The sequence below is a fragment of the Talpa europaea genome (assembly GCF_964194135.1).
Source record: "Talpa europaea genome assembly, chromosome: 10".
NCBI classification, from domain to species: Eukaryota; Metazoa; Chordata; class Mammalia; order Eulipotyphla; family Talpidae; genus Talpa; species Talpa europaea.
Window position 1 is genome coordinate 70,189,735 of NC_140077.1, and position 19,343 is coordinate 70,209,077.

A 19,343-nucleotide genomic window follows, 5' to 3' on the forward strand; every position below is an offset into this window, starting at 1 on the left:
TGACTCAAGTGTGATTTCTTCCCTCAAAGGCAGAGCCCACACCAAGATGGCTCAGAGGAGAAATTTTTCAGAAGTTTAAAATGAAAACAGAACCTCAATTTCATTCCACCAAAAACAAGTCACCCAGTTGACATTTATGTCTTTGACACAGCTCAGAAACCACCCTGGGACTGAAGAGCAGTGTCAACCTGCAACGCAGAGCCTTTGCCGACTTGGATCTTGTTGCCGTCTCGGTTACCCAATCAAGTGTGTTCATCTAGATCGTTTTCTTTAGAAAACCTTTTTTTCTTTTTAAGACTTATTTATGTATACAAGAGCTGGGGTACAGGCCAGAGGTGTGGGGGGTGAGAGGATGCACCAGAGACAGAGTGGGGAGCAGAACAGGCAAACAGATTGAAGGCACTGCCGAGGGGAGCAGCGGGGAGATAGGAGAGATCTGCCGCACCATGTGGGAATCTCCCTGGCTGACCAGGAATCAAACCCATGCTGCAGAGGCTGCGGAGAGCTGCACAGTGCTGTGCTGAACCATCTGTGCCACTGGGAAGACCCTAGATCTTTTTCTTTTCCTTCTCAAAACTCAACCACAAGGAATATCTGTCCAACCTGGGGCAGGCAGGGCACAGCTGCAGCGCCGGCACATAAACACTGTGGCCCACAATTCACACGCTGGCATTACAACGTGGGTGCAGGATCCCAGGGCAATGGCTCACACCCCCTAAGGGTGGATTCTGACTGGCAGGATGGGGCCAGAATCACCTCAGAAAACAAAGGCAGGAGAGTGAGGCATTAGCATCCTAAGTCAACATGCATGACCTCCCACTTCTGTACTCTGACTAACCATCTTTTCCTTTCTGAGGTTTTGTTTTTTTTTTAAGATTTATTTTTTTAATTTATACAAGAACTAGGGTACAGGCCAGAGGTATGGGGGGTGAGAGGATTTACCAGAGACAGAGCGGGGAGCAGACAGGCAGACGGACTGAAGACACTGCTGAGGAGAGCAGTGGGCGAGGCAGGAGAGGTCTGCCGTGCCAGGTGGGAATCTCCCTGGCCAGCTGGGAATTGAACCAGCACTGTAGAGGCTGCGGACAGCTTCACAGAGCACTCAACCCACTGCACCACCGGGGAGGCCCTCCTTTTTGAGATTTTTAGAAAGACAGGAGTGGTAACCAGATGTTTCTGTGGCCAGTGTTAGCTCCCACCTTCCTACTGGCCCACTAACTCTTGGTTGCTTTAGAAAACTGACCTCTCAGGTATGACTACTCCCTGAGAAACCACCTGGAGCATCATAGATGACAGCTTGACCAGGGGACCCTGGGCTAAGCATCCATCCCTGGCCTCCAGAAACTCAGTCACCTCACCCGGCCTGTCCTGTAGCTGACCCTGACCCCTCCCCCACTGTCCGCCACCAGCTGTCTCCAAGAAAAAACAAAACAAAGGCAGGTGCTGCCTTGACAGGCGAGCAGAGAGGCCGCCGCATGGGGAGGACACGCAGCAAGTGCTGAGGACAAGCTGGCCTCTGTGCCAGATCTGGATGAGGCCTCTGGAAAGGGCAGAACAATAGCGAGGGGCACTTCTCACTGACAGGCTTGGGATTTTGAAGGAATGTGTACTCATCCGCATCGGTGAAATAAACTGTTTGAAATTATAGCCAAAAAGGAAAACTCTGGAAAAACATCAGCTGAATATTAATAGTCTTGACTATGGTGGACGGACTTGAGCGCGAGACCCGGGCCAGGGGCTGTGCTGGGCAGACAGGTGCCCACCTGTCACCTCCCTAAGGCCCCTGGGGTGGCGCAAGCCTCAGTGTTTACCCTCCACACAAAGAAACTGGAAATGAGTGGGACCGCCCCTTATATGCAGCAAAAATGCAAGAGAAAATGTAAACAAAGAATGTTTTATTATTAACTATTGATTTATTCTAACAGTTACAATTAAATGAAAGGAATAAAAAATGTGTTTCAATGTCCTTAATTAAGGACATAATTTTAAGATAATACTAAAATTAACAGCATAAGGGTGTGTGTGGTATGTGTGTGTGATGTGTGGTGTGGCGTGTGTGATGTGTGTGGTGTGTATGATGTGATGTGGGTGTGTGGTGTGTGATGTGTGTGGGGGTGTGTGTACGGTATGGTGTGCATGTGGGGTGTGATGTGTGGGGTGTGTGGTGTGTGGCATGTGCTTGGTGTATGTGGTGCGTGTGATGTGTGATGTGTATGGTGTGTGTGGTGTGTGTGGTGTGTGTGGTGTGTGGCATGTGTGTGGTGTATGTGGTATGTGATGTATGTGTGGTATGTGTGGTGTGTGTGATGTGAGTGGTGCATGTGGTGTGTGTGGTGTACATGTGGTGTATGTGGTGCAAGTGGTGTGTGCGTTGTGTGGTGTGTATAGGCTACATACCCCCATCCCAGGTACCCCCTGGAGGAAGCTTCCAGAGAGTCTTGACTTCCATGGAGTGGGGGCCCACGTCTCTCTTCCCACCACTTCCGGTCAAGCATCCTGAGACCCCCAAATTCCACCATTTTGCACTTGGGGGTCACAACGTCCCTGTCTGTGAACAACCCCCTCTCCTAGTCCATGCCACCCATATCCACACCGAAGTCAAGGTTCTCACCCCAACCAGGTGCGCTGCATGCCCTCCCCAAAACCTTTTGGTGATGAGAACTTCACAGGAAGCCGGGGGGAGGGAGGGTCAGGACTTACAATCATTGCAACAGCCCCCCCCCAATCGAATTGTCCCCCCACCCGCTGAATCTGCCCTGGGCTGGCACTACAACCTACAACCTCTTCTCAGTGCTATACTACGCTTGGAAGGTCAGCCCCTCACCACCTGCAGGGCAACAATCCTCACAGACACACCAAATTCAGCACAATCAGAGAAAGTTGCCCCCACACTCACCTCTCTACTGCACCCCAACCTAATTAGGAACCTGACTCCCCACTCAGTGCCCACGTTGAATCACTCACCAGAGGGTCTGTGAGCCCCCTTCAACCTGCGAGGCCCTTGGCCCTAGTCTCCGACCTCCTCACCATCTGTCCAACAGCCCTCCTGCCCATGGCAGCCCCCCCCCCCCGCCCTGTTACAGTAAAGAAACTCTCAAAGTCTTGCACCTCAAGGTGGCCCCAGAACAGCTGGTGGTGGGGGCAGCTCCCGGGGCAGCCCACATTGGAGCCAGCCTCCCACACGCTCCGCAGGGAACTGACCACTGGACCCCGACTCAGGCCACACTGGCTGCCTCCTCCCACTGCGGCCCTGCAGACATCCGCAGGCTGCACCAGCCCCATGCCAAGGGCCTAGGACAGTACAGCAAAGGCTCCCAACAAACGCCTGTGACACCACTGGTGAGTCAAACTTTGGGGGGCCTCAGAGCCACCTGCCAGGGTCAACTCAGATCCCTGGGGTGGAGGGAGCACAGGTAGGCCTGGCTAGGCGGGAATCTGGTTTCAGGGAGCTCACAGCAATTACATTCCAGGACCTGGCCCCAGTGAGCGGCTGTCCTGCAGCAGCTGTCCAGCAAGGGGCGCCCCCCATGGCCTCTAGTCCAGACGCGTGCAGCTTTACACACCCAGCCCTTGCAGGGACCAGACCACAGACGGGCGCAAACATAACTTTCTCACGCGCAGGGAACTCAGACACCCATGTGCTGTGTCAGCTCCACATGAGCTCACCGTGCGCTCAGGGCTCACATCATGGGACACAGCTCAGGGTTCAGGGCGTGGGCCTGGGAAGCAGCAGCGGAGGCATCAGAGTTCAGGGCATGGCAAGGCCTGAGGATGGTACCCACACGGGTGCTGCTATGCAGCTACCACTTACTGCCTGCTCTGCCAGCGTAAGGCGCTGTGGGGCCGCACCAGGTAGACGCTGACTGGCTGGGACCACCGGGACTGCTGGGCGGGAAGGTGCGTCCCCATCACAGAGACAGGGGAACCCACCAGGCACCTGGCGCCCAGTGTCCGCCCTCCCTCTGCATTCTATGCAGAATGGGGATGTGGGCGTGGCCACCCCTCTGCTTACACCTGTCACAGGTGCGCCCACGCTGGACTCAGTTCCTCTGGTGGCACGTCTTGTGTGTCTCCATGCTCTGCGACCGGAAAGGCCCTGGGGAGGGTGGAGGGCGCATTGGTGCTCTCTGACTGGCCCGTACCCCACAACTCACCCTCAGGGTCCACGTGGAGGAGCTGCTCATACTGTGCGTCGCAGCAAGGAGGCGGAGGGCAGTGGCCTTCGGGAGCATCAGTGGGCTCTGGAGCCCATGGCGTGGCCTGGACGACTGTGGGGGACCCTGAAGCCCTCACAGTGACGGGAGGCATGAGCTGGGGGGGCAGACGCGCCAAGCAGGGTCTCCTGCTCCTGTCTGTGCACCTGAGCGTGGAGGTGCTGCGGCCAAAGCGGACCTGGCTCCAGGCGCAGGCACTGAACTGGGGGTGGACATAAAGGTGCTTTCACCAAAGGCCCAGCCTCTGCCTCCTGACGGGAAGTGTAAGTGGGAGAGGCATCCCTCTCCTCAGGGAACCTTGTGGTGTCGATCCCAAGGCAAAAGTCAGCAGAGATAAAATGACCCTTGAAAATTCCCCACTTGGCCCTCGAGGGTCCCCCCCAACCACGAAGTCCCTGCTCCCAGCATCACTGCCTCAGCAATGCCTGCCCTGGGAGAACCTGGCACATTGGTCAGGGCCACACCAGACCAAGGCCTGATCTCGTGTGTGAGCCTACACTCACCCCGGAAGAGGCGGTGCAGGCCACAGCAGGTGGGAAGGGCCCTGGGGACAGCAGGGCCCTTCCTGGCTGACTTAACCACAACTGTTTCCCTCGTTGGGTGCTTTGGCTCTGGATTTGGCTCTGGCAGGAGCCCATAGAACTGAACATGAATAAATTAGGTGCCCAGCCTGTGACTGGACCACCGGGGTCACTGCCCGGTGCAGCGCCTCTGCCAAGCCCGCTTGCGGGTGCCCGCCCCGCGGCTCACCTTCATCTCCCGACGCCTCGCTGCTGTAGCCGTCGTACTCAGCAGACAGGGGACTGTACTTGTGCCGTGTCTCCCAGGGGTAGCTCCTCTGCCGCGCGTCTGTGGGAGGCAGCCTGCAGCTGTGTGTCCGGGACAAGGCCTCATGGAACTTGCCCAGGGCCTCGTCATCGCTATCCGAGGATGAGCCCCGCTCGTCCCTGTCCGCGTAGGGGCTGTCTGTTTGCAACGACAAGGACAGCAAATCAAGACTTGCGTGCAGCCAGCGGGCGGTCTGCTGGAGCTTGGGCATGCACATACGCCGCCTGGGCGAACACACACAAACACATGTGAATACACACCCAGACACACACAACCCATGTTTCAGCTTTAGAGAAATACGTTTTTTCACTTAAGAAGCACAAGCTTCAGATTTTTATGTTTCTATAGAGAAGACGGGTTCCCATGTTCTGGTTATAGAAACAGTGTCAGTCTGGAGGTCTCCAATCATGGGACAGAGAAGCCAAGACAGGGCCCCTCTTGAGGAATCGGCAACCTGTAAGGAACTCAAAGCACGGCCAGGAATGTAGGCCTGGTCCCATAGCCCGTGCTCAGGAGACCCGGCTGGTGATCATTTGGCCCAAATACCCAACGCGCAGGACGCCTCCTCCGGGGCAGAGCTGGGAAGCAGGCAGGTGAAGCTATGGAGGAGTCGCCATTGCACCACTTTCCTAGAAAGTGACACGGCACTGTCAGGTCTCCCGTCCACAAATCTCTGATCGCGTCTGAGAATTCCACCCAAGGACACAAGTATAACTGGGCGAAGATTTGTACTTGGGGTGGGTAGCTGCATTGTGTTTGAGAGCAAAAGAAAATCTAACCACATGCGACCTCAGCGGCCATCACGGTGTCCGAACTAAGCATGATGGGACCTGACAGGGATGTTGATCCCTCAGGCGCAGAGAGGCAGGTCCCCAAGTACTCAGGAGCAGCGCCCCAATACGAGCCAGAACAAGTCAGAGAGAAGAGCAGCCTGAGTCTCACTTTAGTACAGATGTATGTTCTATGGACACATGCGTGTGTTACACACACAAACACGTCTGAGAGGATACACACCGAACGTGACCCGTATGACCTGTGAGAGATGGGATCCTAGGAAGTTTTTATAGAAATAGCCCTATATTTCAAGTAAATTTCATCATCTTACTTTCAAAAGCACTGGACTTTCCCATTCTTTTATTTTGAAGTAAAACTCTCATAACTGCCCCATGTTGACATTCATCTACACCAAGGGGCAACTGGAGCACATGGGACTGTGGTGATGGTCACGGGGGAACTGGTGGTGGGAATTCTATGGGGACTACACCTGAGAAGAGAAAGCAAACACTGTAGGGGAAAAAATCAATTAATTCATTAATTTTTTAAGATTTATTTATTTATACAAGAACTGGGGTACAGGTCAGAGGCACAGGAGGGTGAGAGAATTCACCAGAGGCAGAGCAGGGAGCAGAACAGGCAGATGGACCGAAAGCACTGCTGAGGGGAGCAGCGGGCGAGACAGGAGAGGTCTGCCACGCCATGCGGCTATCTCCCTGGGCTGGCTGGGAATCAAATCCGCACTGCAGAGGCTGTGGACAGCTTCACAGCGCTGCACTCAACCCACTGCACCACCGGGGTCCCAATTAATTCATTAATTAAAAAATCAATCAATCAACCCAGGGGCAAAGTGCTTGCTAAGGAAACTAGAACAGAGTGGGCAGAATTCATCGCCGTGGGCAGGGGCAGCCCTCTCTGGCCCAACGAATCAGGCTTGAGATGTAGTGGGGAGACACCTGGGGGCTGCAGAGCCTGAGCAGGAGGTGGCGACTTCCAGGTAGAGGCAGGGGCACTTGCGCACCACCTGGCTATGCCCCAGAGCTGAACTCAGCAGAATAAAGACACAAACGGGCGAGGCGAGGAGCTGGCAGTGTCTGCGAGGCCCAGGTGTGTACACCGGCCAGAGGCAACATGCCCCATGGACATGGCCACCAGCCGCACTTCCGGTGCAGTCAAGCGTGGGCAGGCCCAGCAGGCAGCGAGCGCCACTCCCCAGCCCCGTGGGCAGGCTCTGGGCTTGGCAGTCAGTCGAGGACCCAGGAATTTTGACCCCTGTGCTTTCAGCACTTTGTGGGTACTGCAGTGGTCAGGGGCAGCAAGAATGCCCAGGAGGGGTAAGCAGAGACTCTGTAGGCATCCCTCACCTGCTGCAAAGCAGGACAGCAGAGTCCTGCACACAGCTCCGGGCAGCTGTCCCTTCCAGCTCTGTGTAAAGATCCAGGACAGGGTCCTCCTGAGGCCACAGTCCAGTGAGCGAGCAGACTGTCTGGGGGCCAACTGACCCTCAGGACGTGGGAACACAGACGTTGGGTCCAGCACTGGCCGTGACTTACAGCGCCTGGGAGGGCAGTGCCCAAAGAGGGCACGAGCTTCCTCGGGAAACAAATCAAAACTAAGCTAGAAGCCAGCAGCTCTTGTCAAGTGCTATTCCTAGCACCCACTGCCTCCTTATGTTCTGAGTAAAATAATAGGTCAGTGATCCCACTTCATTTTCTTTTTTGGCCACTTCAAGTAACGGAGCTTCCAGAACAAACCAAGGTTATCCAAAAACCTTGCATTGGTATAATGATCAGGTTCAAACCTGAATCTGAGAGTCAAGAAAACTGCTAGAAAAGCAGACTCTACAGTGGACATGTTTCCCAAACTGGCATCCCCTTCACATCAGTGCAGTCTCTGTTCTGCCACTTACAAACCATGCCGTCGTGGGTGATGTCATGGAGCAGAGCTGACAGCCTTCCATGTTTCACTGCTTCTCAGTTTATCTCACGAGATTCTAACTGTATAGGAAAGTCCCAGATGTATGTCGTATGAATCCTCAGCAATCAGATCAGCAGTAAAGGGAATGACTAAGGGGTTCCCAGAAGAAACTACTGCCAGTAGGAAGCAATTCTGCCACCCAAACCAAATAACTGTTACTAATTGTTTTGAAAATTGTCACAAATTTTGTGGTTGCAAACTATACATTGTCAGTTGGAATCTTCAAGAACTCATGAATAATAATAGATTGCTCGTGAATACAGGACAGGGTAGCAAAGGCTTCCTGACGACTCTGTGGGTACCCATCTTTTTTTTAAAGGTTTATTTATTTATTTATACAAGCACTGGGTACAGTCAGAAGTGCAGGAGGGTGAGAGAACTCACCAGAGCCAGAGCGGAGAGCAGAACAGGCAGGCTGACGAAATACACTGCTGAGGGGAGCAGCAGGCGGCAGGAGAGGTCTGCACGCCATGTGGGACCCTCGCCCAGCGGCCGGGGATTGAACTGGTGCTGCAGAGGCTGAGGCAGCTTCACAACCCAGCGCTCAACTGCTGCACCAGCGGGGAGGCCCTGTGGGTACCCATCTTGAAGCCTGTTACTCAGGCACGTAAAACCTGCTTCAAGGAAAAACGTTAACGTTTGCTAGAGATTCCTCCCAGGACAGGTCTGAAAGGACTGGGGTCATCAGCTACAAAATAAGAAAATTTAAAATTCAACTTAAATAAACTCCAGCTGAAGTATGGGCCCCTGGTGGTAAAACAAATGAAGTTGAGAAAAATTAGGTCTGTGAGAAACAACAAGTAATGAGGAGGAGGGGCTGGCACAAAAGGAGGAGAAGGGAGCTTCATGGCTGACTCCAGCAGAAAGACCCCAAGGCCTGAGATCAGAGAGCGACAGGACAGTTTCAAAGCTCTCATGAGGCTTTCCCCACTGGAAAGGTGGAGAGAAAGTTCCAGCACTCACATACGCATTGGGACACCTTACCTTCTCCTTGTCTCATCTTAGAATACTTTCCCATATTACCCTTTGCTGCTCCTTTCTGGGCAGAGGTGGCTTCATTTTTCCCAGCTCTGATGTCTCTTTGCATCCTGCAGTGGTCTGCTGGGCCGACCTGCTGGCTGGTCCCTCCACAGGCCTGCCGGCCAGGGTCCACCAGAGAGGCCCAGAGCACACCCTTGTTCGTGGTCACAGTGGGCCTGCCGCTTGCTGAGACTCCTCTGGCACTCTCGCGCTCCGGACAGGCAGGCTCCAACCCCAGGCTCTGCTGCAGGCAGGGCCTCCCGTGGTGACCCCTGGGACTCGAGTCCTGGCCTGTGGCCAGCACCCGCTGCCTGTCCCCAGCACAGGTGGATGTGCCCTCGCACAGCCCTGGGTGCGGCCTTGGTGAGGCTGAAGAGCTGGATGGACTGGCCGACTCTGCTCTGTGCTCGGTGCTGGGCCATGGCGCCTGACACTTGGTGCTTCCAGAGGCTCCTGGAGATACAGCATTTCCCAGTGAGGACGCGTCCCGGGCCGCTTCCACCTCGGCACTTCCCTCCTCTGCATGGAGGCCACTCACCACACTGGCCACCTGCCCGGCCACCATGTCACCAAGGGCGCAGCTGGCCTCTCCAACTGCTGAGCTCAGGTCAGCCACAGCGCCGCTAATGGCACCCACCAGGGAGGACACAGAGGGCAGGCTGTGCTGAAAAGTCTTGAAAAATGCCATTTCTGAACTCCGCACCTTTAGAAATGGTGCCTTGGTGGATTTTCTCAAAGCATCAACCACTTCAGAATCTGAATTTAGGGCTGACTTAACCGTCGCTTACCACCAGTTACTCCACACGCGGCTCTGACCTTTCTGTACAGAAGCTGTGTTGGGGGAATGTGTCAGAAATGTCCAGAAAAGAAAATCAAAGCACTTGGGTTAAATGCAAGGCCAGTGTCCCCGCTGTCCCCGCGCCATGGCATCACAGCAGCAACAGGGCAACGTTTTCCCCTCAAACACTACTGGCTTTTTATTCATTCTATACCTGCAAGAGGAAGTGTTAATGGGCTTTCGTTAGGTCTCTGGCTTACTGCAGAGGCTGCGAGCAGGAACACCCCATCTTATGTCCCAATATCACGTCACATTAAGAAAAGTCAAAAGGCGGCTGTGAGCAGTGTGGAGGGCAGGGGGTCCCAGCAGGTGGGGGGGGGCAAAGCAGGTGGCTGCTGGGCTGCCCACCACCGGCTGGGTCTACCCTCCCATTCCACAGGCTCCAGCAGGTGCGATGCTCCTGCTAACTGGTAAAAGGAAACAGCTGAGAAGATCCAGACAGTCCCGCAGCCCTTCCTGTGGCCCTGGGATCCTCAGGTCAAACTACTCTGGTGCGACTGTCAGGGGACACTGACCCTTTGCACATCCATTTGCTCACAGCCCCTGAGGCTGAGCGCAGACATGGATGGGCAATTCCAGCTCTTTCTTTCTTCTAGGATGGTTGTGAGAGGTTCACCAAGAACATAAATCAATGTCACTTTCTCACCAAATTGTTCTTTGCTTTGGGAGATATATAGTTATTTGGTAATTAAAAGTGGCATTTACATGAACATGTGAGAGGCTTTTCATTGATTTTGCAAAGAGAAGTTGACAAGAGACTTTCATGTTCTCAGTGTTCACTGCTGCTAAGTCAACCCCAGCGGCTCTAATTCACGTAACCAAAGCTCTTTGGGGACCTCCTCCTCTTCTGAGAGCATAAAGGGGGTGCTGGACCAAGACCAGCCTGGACACGCTGCTGGACCAGGGGGACGCCAGTGCAAGCAGGACCAGCCTATGTCCCCTGGCGAGAGCAGGATGGGCGTGAGTAGCGGGCAAGCTCATGGTCAGAGCCAGGTTGGGGCTCCCTGCCGGCCTCTGCTCAAGGGTCGCTGGGGCAGCCCATGGGTGCACTGAGCCGCTGGAGGAAACAACCTGCTCCAGGTGGGCTCCATAGTGGGCTCTAGAGCGAGAGCAGACGGGCCACGGGAGGTGCCCAGCTGGGGCCACATGGCGATGTGGTCAGTCCTGACAGAGTTCAGGGACAGCGGCCGCCATGCCATTTATCAGCAGTGCTTGGGCACCAGCAGGCGGTCGGCCCTTGTCTACCCATCAGACCTCACCACGTGGTACCAGCAGCCTCCCAACGACGACGTGTTTAAGGACAAAGTGGTGGTGCTGTCAAGCAGTGTGAGTGAAAGAAGGAGCCGGAGCCCATGCGGTACTTACAAAGCTTGTCCTGGGAGCTCTTCCTCGTGCTGAACCCTGAGCCGAGCTCTGGAAACCCGCCGACATTGTCAAAGCAGAACCTCTTGTTGATGTAGAGAAGCAGCAGCAGCAGCAGGACGATGAGCACGCCCACGGCCGACAGGAAGCCCACAGCCTCCGGAGACACTGCAGGGAGACGGGCGTGAGCGCTGGGGCAGCAGCAGGCCCGCTAGAGTAGGTGGTCAGCCTGGCGGGGGTGCAGGCCAACAAGCTACTTGTTCAGTTATTTCGCCAGTGCATGTTCAAATCTTGTCAGGGTTTCCCTGAACGACACCGTGACAGCCTTAAAGGACACACATCTACAAAGCGGGCAGTGACCAAAGCTCAGGCCACAGGAGAGGGACTCGGGAGTCAGGAGCTCTTTCCTGGGCGCGGGTGGCGAGAAGGTCCTGTTGCACCATCCCTGTGAGCCTCCACTGCCCTCTCTGAGCTGCATCAGCCCTGCGCCTTGCCAGCCTCCTGCAGCAGCCCCTCTGCTCCGTCGCCCTCCCTGGACAGCACCAAGTTGGCAGACACCAGGGCCCCCCTTCCCTCAGGCCGGAGCTGCCGCCTCCCTCGGCCACTGCCTGCTCATCCACTCCAGGGGCTGGTGAGGGGGCCCCGCACCACCCTTGCCTTCGCCCTCGAGCCACCCCGACGGGCCGGCAGCATACCAGGCGGGCAGGGCTGCGGCTGCAGGAACACCGGTCCCAAGAGGAGGCGCACAGATTTCCTCCGCACCAGGCCTTCCTTGACGCCATCTTAAGAATCAGTCAGTGTGAGCTCGGTCATCACGGTGGGCACAGAGCTGTCGTGCCATTGAGGGCACAACGGGCACAAGAGTGTGAGGATGCACCATTAGACACGCTGCCCACCGCCTCTGGGCACTGCTCTCCAGCGCACGCCACCCAGGGGGTCACTCGGGTGAGACGGATGCACCTCCCACTTCCCGGCTGCACCCCTTCCTGCCAGCGCCCTTCAGTCACTTGGGGTCCGGGGCCCTAACCTACATCCCCTCCCTGCCTTACAGATGATGCACGGGTAGTAGCAGGAATGAGCCCCAAGCTTCAGCTGCCCCACCTGCCCCTGCTCTCCCCTCCTCCAGCACCCAAGCACGACTCCCAAGGCCACAAGGGAGCAGGTCACTCATCTGCTAGAAGTGAGGTCACCAGGCAGCCCGCGCCTGACTCCATATTATTTGTACAACAGGCCTCTGGGGGCAAGGCTGCATGGTGGGGGCAGCGTGGAGGGGGGCACAGAGGGCGTTGCGGGGGAACCAGGGAGGGGCGGGCAGCTCAGCCCATCCTGCCTCTAGAACCAAGAAGTTCAGATGTCAGCTCTGCCCCTCCCACGTTCAGGCTGGGAAACTGCCCAGAAGGAGACTAATATTTTAATAAAGGGACCTAAGACCGGTGACATTAAAACAGCAGTTTGCTTGGGGCCGGAAGGACACCAGACTGAGAACAACTAGCGTCTGGTCCCTGGGGGTGCGGGCGAGGACGGAGCCGGGGATGAAGAGACGGAACACTCAGCCTCTGCCTTCTTCAACCTGACGGTGACAGCGGACATGTGGGGGGGGCCCCCAGACTCCATGGGGAGGCCCCGCCCCCAGGCCCAGGTGAAGGAAGTGGGAATCCTGAAGCAAGAACGAGGCTGGGGGGCAACATGCAGCTGGAAAACCCCCGTTTTGGAAGAGGAACTGAGAGAAGACAGAGCCAACCCCTTGGAAAAGCTGCTCTTTCTAGTCACAACAGTCCGTGTGCAGCCTGCGGGTGTGCGGCTCACATGGCTGGGCGTCTTCACAACTGCCCTGGTACCCCCGCTGTGAACCAGGGGCACTGCTAACTGCGTGGGGGCCCAGCCCCACCTGACCCCAGAGCCCGATTTGGCCACTGCTCCACCCAACCCCTCTGCCCTGCTCGCTGTTGCCCCAGGGGTAAGAGCGGCCCCTGGCCCCCTCCCTGGACAGAGGCTGGGCCTGGAGCATATGGCCGGAGAAGGACCTGGGTGGAGCTGTGGACACAGGAGTCGGGAAGCAGCACATGGAAGAGTCAGGGAAACCCGAGCTCAGCCAAGGGCACACGGGGTTCTGAGAGCCCGAGGGGGCGGGCTGACCATCCACCCTGGACCCTGCCTGCGCACCAAGCAGGTGAGAGGAGGAGAGAACCTGTTACAGAGAGGCTGAGGACAGCCCGGGCAGAGGCGACCAGAGACGTGGGCAAGGCCCGACCTGGCAACAGCCACCCCCAGCCCGAGGCCTGTGACAGTGGAAACCTGGGGACAGGGAGGGGCGGGGCAGAAGGGAGAGCTGGGGACATACCTGCGAGGGGGCAAAGAACAGCAGACATCCCTGTTCAGGGAAAACTGAGCTGCCCAGTGGACCAGATGGAGAGGAGGGGAAGGAGATGCTAAGGGCACCCTAGGGCTTCTTGCTAGGTGAGCTTTCCGTTGTTGAGCTAGTGACTCAAACCACCAAATAGGAGGGGGTGGACAAGTGGGCCAGGATGGCCAGGCGAGGGACAAGGAGGGTAAGAGGGGGAACGAGGCGGGAGGGAGCTGGCAAAGAGCTCACTGTGGCCACATGTGGCGGCTGCTCACCCAGGTAGCCTCAGTGATGGTCACCACCGGTCACCAGGAGTGCTGGTCAGCACCAGCCAGTAGCTATGGCCACTACTGGTCCCCCAGAGGTGGTGTCAGACACCCAGTGTTAGCAGCGCCATGTAACTTGTCGGGTTATACCAACAACAAACAGCTCTTTGAGACGCCAGGCCCAGGGCCTTGGGGCTCCTCTCAGGTAATGTCAGAGACAGGACGGAGGCGCCGTCTGTGACCCAGTCCTTGGGCTCCTCTCCCTCCTCGGAGGGCAGCTGCTGGACGCTGCTTTTCTTCTTTCTTCGGAGGCTGGAATCATCTTCTTTTCTTCAGGGGCCGGCATTGTCTCTCCTCCTCCTCCGCGGGCTGGCATCGCCCTTCCTCTGTGTGCTGCTGCAGTGGTCTCTCCTTTCCCTCAGCTCCTGCCAACGCTGGCTTATATCCTCTCTCAGGGTGCTCCGCCCACATGTCTGATTGGACCATTTTTCAGTCCTGTGGCTGACTGGACCATTTACACGTCAGCCTGTAGCACCTGATTGGTCCATTCCACAACCCAGGAAGTACACTTTACATAAAAGATCTCTGAGGAGCAAGTGCCACAGCTGACTTGTGATGAGAGGTTGGGTTCTGGTAACAAAGGTCTGATTGGACCACTGAGCACCAATCACCTCATAGCTTGCACCTGATTGGTCCATTCCATGATCCAGGAAGTACACTTACATAAAATTTCTCTGAGAAGCAACTGCCACAGCTGACTTTTGGTGATGCCGCAGGGCGAAAGAACACCACTGCTCCTGCCAGCTCCCATGGCTGAGAGGCTGGGTTCTGGTAACAGTCTCACATGAGGTGACTTTCCTTTGCCCTAGGGTGGAGCACACCCAAAATCTATTCACTCTAAGTCTGCTTCCACGGCCAGTCTGGATAAGCGCTCCTGCGGCTTCTAACTTACCTATTCATAAAGCCACTCTGTCAAACATTCGAGATCACCCACTGCAGGCAAGTAAATGCCAAATAAACAGGCATGAGACCCCTTCAGAGGAGCCTTCTGACTCAACAGCATGCAGCACATTACAGGGGAGTTCTGTGCACATTTGAAGACTTTAATTTGCTGACTGACATTTGAGTTAGCCATAACACAAAGTGCTCTAATGCACTGTTTTCCCATAAACCACATTTATAAAAATTTAGTGTGGTGGGTAATAAAACTGAAGTCAGCTAGTAACAAGAGCAACAGCACCCAAGACTGAGGGCAGTCTCCTTATTTGCGGGGGGCGTGTTAAGTGCCATATGAGTTTCATCTAACGGACCCTCAACAGGCCTGACTTCACAGCTATGGGTATTGAGACTGAGGAGGAGGAAGTCAAATTTTCAAGATCTAAAACAATTATTGGGGGGTAGAATCTCTGTTTCAAGGCAGGCACGCTGACTTTTGCTCCTCCCAATGTTAAAACCCAGCCCGAAGGCACCCTGTGGGGCTCTGGGTCACCTCCTCCATGCTTGAGACAGGGGAGAGCAGTGACCCATTGGCCTTAGAATGGTGGCTGAGCCCCATGCCGGGCACCTCACTCTCTCGGGACAGGCCGTGTGTGGTAGGGCTCAGAGCCTGGCTGGAGGCCATGACCGCAGCACCACGGCCCAGACACCAGCTTTCTAAGTAGCGGGGAGCCACAAGGCCCAGCAGGGATTGGGGGGTTGTATGTCAGGTGAAGGCACTGGAGGCTCAGGTATCAGAGACACTAAAGCAGTGACTGACTTCAGGCTCCCCAAAGTACAAACATAAACAAGAGACCTGGAAGCCTCATCTCTTGTACACAAGAGACATTTCAGAATGTTCTGAAATTAATTTTAAAACTATGCTGAGGCACCAAGATGCGTAGTAAGTCATCATATGCCATGTTTGAAAAGTTAATAAACTGAATAACAGATTTAAAACTCTATATCCCATTGAACAGCATGCTGGCTATTCCTTAGTAAAGCCTAACAGAGATAGGCCCAGGCCTCTGCAGGCTAAATGACCCCCATGTGAAGTGTCTGCAGCCCACCCAGCCGAGCAGGGGTCACGAGCACCGCCTGGCACCAGGACACACAGCAAGTGTAGGTCCTTCTGTGCACACTGAGCAGGACTCCTGGGCCTCACTGCAGACTTAGGAATAAACACGTTACCTGTGATTGAAGATATATTTTATGAAAGATAAGTTTGTTTTCTAAACAACACTTCTGTCTAGATTCATGCTTCAGTAACAGTAAAATGGTGGTGAGACCCATTTTAATTTCTACAGATAAATGAATCATGGGAAAATGATAATCATAATCTTATAAAGTGAAAGCAAGAACAAGTCCGTTTTGATTCTGAAAGCATTAAAGTAGTCATTTAAATTCTACTCCCCATTCCACTATAAAAGAACATTTTCTATGGAAAGCTGGGGTGTACATAAGAATTAGGGGAATGCAGATTTATTAAGCCAACATACTTTCCAGTATTAACTTACCTGTACGATACTCTTCCCTAAATAAATGCATTTGTATTAAATTCATTATAGTTCCTAGAATAAATAAACTTTACAAGGCTATTTTAGCCATTATACTTTAAAAACAAAAATAAACAAAATTATCCAGGTCTCCCATAACTCTTTTTAAAGAAAATAAACAAAAAGTGACTTACAATTTGCACCTGAGGGCTGTACAGCTGGTCTGTCCTGTGGCAGGAAACCTACATCCTCTAATGATCATTGGGAGCCTTAATAATTCATGTCATGGGTGCCACTTTACCTCCTGGACAACAGGAGAGCTACATAGGAGGTCAACATGCATTGTAAAAGAAACACTTGCCTTCTACTTAGTCAGCCCTAAATATTTTATTCTGATGTCTCAATCAGAAAAAAAATCCCACAATATGTCTTGCTCTAGTTTGGACATAAAATATAGAGAATTGATCAGTGATTCTAAGAAGCAACATAGGAAGCTAAGAGATTAATTACATCTCCTTTTATAACATTTCAGTAAATTCCACAAAGAAAACTGCCCTGGAAATTTTTTAACTATGCTCTAAATGGTGCAAAACTGAAAAGAAGACATGTAAATCCAAAAAAGGAATATGACGACCCATGACTATTAATTTTAGATTTTATTAAAACAACCAGTTAAAAAAAATTACTGAAAAGTGATGTAATTCTCTGCAGAGTAACTTAAAGGGTCAAGAAAAGGGACACCAGAACCCATGATGGGGGCACCGGCCAGGACCTTAGATAGAAGAGGTACCTGGTGGAGGGAAGAAATGAGCCCCTGCTCTGGCACCCTGTCAGACCAGCCACAGACCAAACTCTATGCAGTACGTGGAATAAACCAAAACTTCATTCAAAGAGCCCAACAGTGAAAACCCCCAAATCCATCCTGGAAAACATTGAAAAGAAAAGCCAAACAGTGATTTTATGAAAACCACATACATTATATATTTTAGCCTTATGACTTAGACTCGCTAATAATACACTTATAATAAAATATTTAAGCCAGATACTTTATGTAAAAGCTGTCAAACATGTCAAACTCTGAGATTTTTCTTCAAGGAGACTCTTGATTGAGGCTTCAAAATTATAGTGCCAAGGAAGTTTAGACTACGATAACTTATTTTCCTTCAAATCTCCCCATAACAGCCATTCCTTAAAAAAAAAGTTTTTACTGTGAAATGGCTTTATTGTCACAATTATTTATAAGTTACAGGTAGTTAGAAGTTGTTTTATTTTTTTAATAATAAATTTTATTTTTATATTCCCCATACAATTGCAGCCCCCCCATTCTGACCCCAATCCCTCCCCTTCCGCCCCCCAAAAAGTGTCTCTGGTTCATAGTTTTTTGTTGATTTTGATTTTCACTTTCTTATAGTTATTCATTTTCCTGGTCCCTTTTGATTGCATTGTTTTGTACTCGGTAGGGCTGGTTTGCAATACCATGTATGATTTAGGGGTATAGGTTCACCCCACCACCACCACCTGGCCCCCGTAGTCTTCACCACCGTTCACGGGTCCCCTCTACCCAAGGGACCCCCATCCCCACTTTCCCCCACCGGCAGCCTGAGTCCTGCAGATTTCCTGCATGTGTTCTTGTTTGGTGTGTCAGCTCCTTCATTCCGAGTCTTTATGCTGCATGTGAGTGGAACTGTCAGGGGTGGCGTCCTCCCGACTCCTCTACTCTCATCCTCCTTCAATCCCACCTGCGCTGCTGCTGACGGCAGGCCTCATCTTCTTTTCAACAGCTGAGTGGTTGTCCGCGTGTCTGCGTGTCTTCCTTCCCCACTCCTCAGTTGCCGGATGCTCGGCTGCTGTGACCAGGCTGCCCCTTTGAATCAGTGAGTCTGTGTTCTCCGGGGAGATGGCACAACCACGCTCCTGAGCAGCAGGTTGCGGCCAATCCCTCAAAAATGTCTCTGCCCATTCTATGCCCATGAGTTCCTCCAAGACCATCTGGATGACTAGGGAAGGGCCCATCTTCCTCTCCTTGTCTTTTCCAATCACCATTTTGCTTCCATTTCAGCAGGACCATGACCGCCACACAGAGCTGCTTTGAATGAGATGGGACAGAAGCAGGCAGGGCTCCTGGGGGCCACCCCATCATCTGGCTCAGACACGTGTATTGGGGCTTCAATTCTAAGCTGTTAAATTCTGATAAATATAAACCACTCCTTTCAAATCCTTTAGGGAGACAATCATTCCTCCTATATTTTAATATTATCTCAAGTGGTTTGAGTCTTCTAATATATTTTGATGTGACATCAATTATCCAGCTTTCATTGACAACTGGAAGCTCTGTATGCATGAAGGTACGTTTGTGACCTAATACACACGCACATCCCAAAGTCACAACAGTCCACCACCTCACACGGCTCGCTTCTTTATTTTTGTTTTTTTTTAAAGATTTATTTATTTATGCATACAAATTGGGGTGCAGGCCAGAGGTGCAGGGGGTGAGAGGAGTCACCAGAGACACAGTGGGGAGCAGAATAGGCAGATCCACTGAAACACACTGCTGAGGGGAGCAGCGGGGAGACAGGAGAGCTCTGCTGTGCCACGTGGATCACCTCCCTGGCGGGGAATCGAACTCAGGCCGCAGTGGCTGGGGATAGCTTCATAGTGCTTTGTCTTAACCCCTTGCGCAGGGAGGGTCCTTGCTTCTTCATTTTTGGAGCAAAACACGTAAGACCCATTCTCTGAGCAAGTGACAAGTGTGTGTAAGGACTGTAGCTTTCATCACATGCCGATACACAAGCGCCCCAGGACAGACTCACATTGTGTAGCTGGAACCCGGTACCCCCACCAGCATCTCCTGCGGCCCTGTCTGCTCTGAGCCTGATTATATGAAAGTACACAGAGGCGACGCCAAGCAGGATGTATCTTCCGGGGTCTGGCTCACTTCGCTCCACACCCCAAGGGCCATCCAGATTGTTGCCGAGGACAGGTTTCTATCTGGGTGAAGTCTGAGACTTGCACGGCCCACACACAGACATGGCACCACCACTCACTGCCGCAGACAGACCATTTCAACGTCACCTCAATGACGGTCAATAATGCCATGAATGGGCACGCGGACATGGCCTCGGGCCCTGACTGCTTTCCCTTGGGCTCGTGGGTCACAGGGCAGCTCTACGTCTGTATGTTTGCATGAACCTTCGTACTGGTCTCCCCACTGGTCACACCGGCTTCCGCTCCCGCTACCAGTGCACAGGG

The 19,343-nt window shown here is 53.4% G+C and overlaps 1 protein-coding gene across 1 annotated transcript in view; it reads right to left on the reverse strand.

The window, feature by feature from the left end:
• Window positions 1–19,343, reverse strand: part of SYT14 (synaptotagmin 14) — a gene marked incomplete at both ends in the record, with an annotated part of 119,978 nt that overhangs the window by 71,031 nt on the left and 29,604 nt on the right. Inside the window, 2 exons of the mRNA XM_084245502.1 lie at window positions 4,965–5,180; window positions 11,017–11,181. Coding sequence (XP_084101628.1) covers window positions 4,965–5,180; window positions 11,017–11,181 — 381 coding nt within the window. The remainder of the gene's footprint in view (window positions 1–4,964; window positions 5,181–11,016; window positions 11,182–19,343) is intronic.